We start from the raw sequence: 468 nt of genomic DNA, 5'->3' as shown, positions 1-468 counted from the left end.
AAACGTTCTCCATCTGCAAAGACACTCACTTATAGGACATGAAGATGCAGAGGGCAGGCAAGAGGGCGGCGACGGAGATGCTGTAAGCGGTGATGTGGACGTAGAGGCGAGATGAGATCTTGTCCGGATCTCCGCACGAGGAATAATTACTCCACTCGCGAAGCCGGCCGTCGCGTTCGGTTATGCTGAACCAGGTGCCGACGGAAGTGCATTGCTTGGTGGCCATTTCTGGAGGGTGGGGGAGGAGGGGAAGGGGAGGGTGGGGGAGGAGGAGGGATGGGGAGGGGGAGGTAGGAGGAGGAGGGTGGGGAGGGGGGAGAGGAGGTAGGAGGGGGAGGGTGGGGGAGGGGGTGGGATGGGGAGGGTGGGGGAGGGAGGAGGAGGGTAGGGGAGGGAGGAGGGTGGGCGAGGGAGGAAGGGATGAGAGAATGAGAGAGATAAAGAGAGGGAGGAAGGGATGACAGAATA

General features: G+C 61.1%; 1 protein-coding gene across 1 annotated transcript in view; it reads right to left on the bottom strand.

The window, feature by feature from the left end:
* Positions 1-25: 25 nt before the first annotated feature.
* The window catches only part of LOC119588957 (calcitonin gene-related peptide type 1 receptor-like), a gene marked incomplete at its 5' end in the record, with an annotated part of 18177 nt that continues 17734 nt past the window's right edge, over positions 26-468 (bottom strand). Inside the window, 1 exon segment of the mRNA XM_037937565.1 lies at positions 26-228. Coding sequence (XP_037793493.1) covers positions 26-228 — 203 coding nt within the window.

Source organism: Penaeus monodon, chromosome 24 (genome assembly GCF_015228065.2).
Source record: "Penaeus monodon isolate SGIC_2016 chromosome 24, NSTDA_Pmon_1, whole genome shotgun sequence".
In the NCBI taxonomy this organism is placed as follows: Eukaryota; Metazoa; Arthropoda; class Malacostraca; order Decapoda; family Penaeidae; genus Penaeus; species Penaeus monodon.
This window is presented reverse-complemented; position numbering and strand designations above follow the sequence as displayed.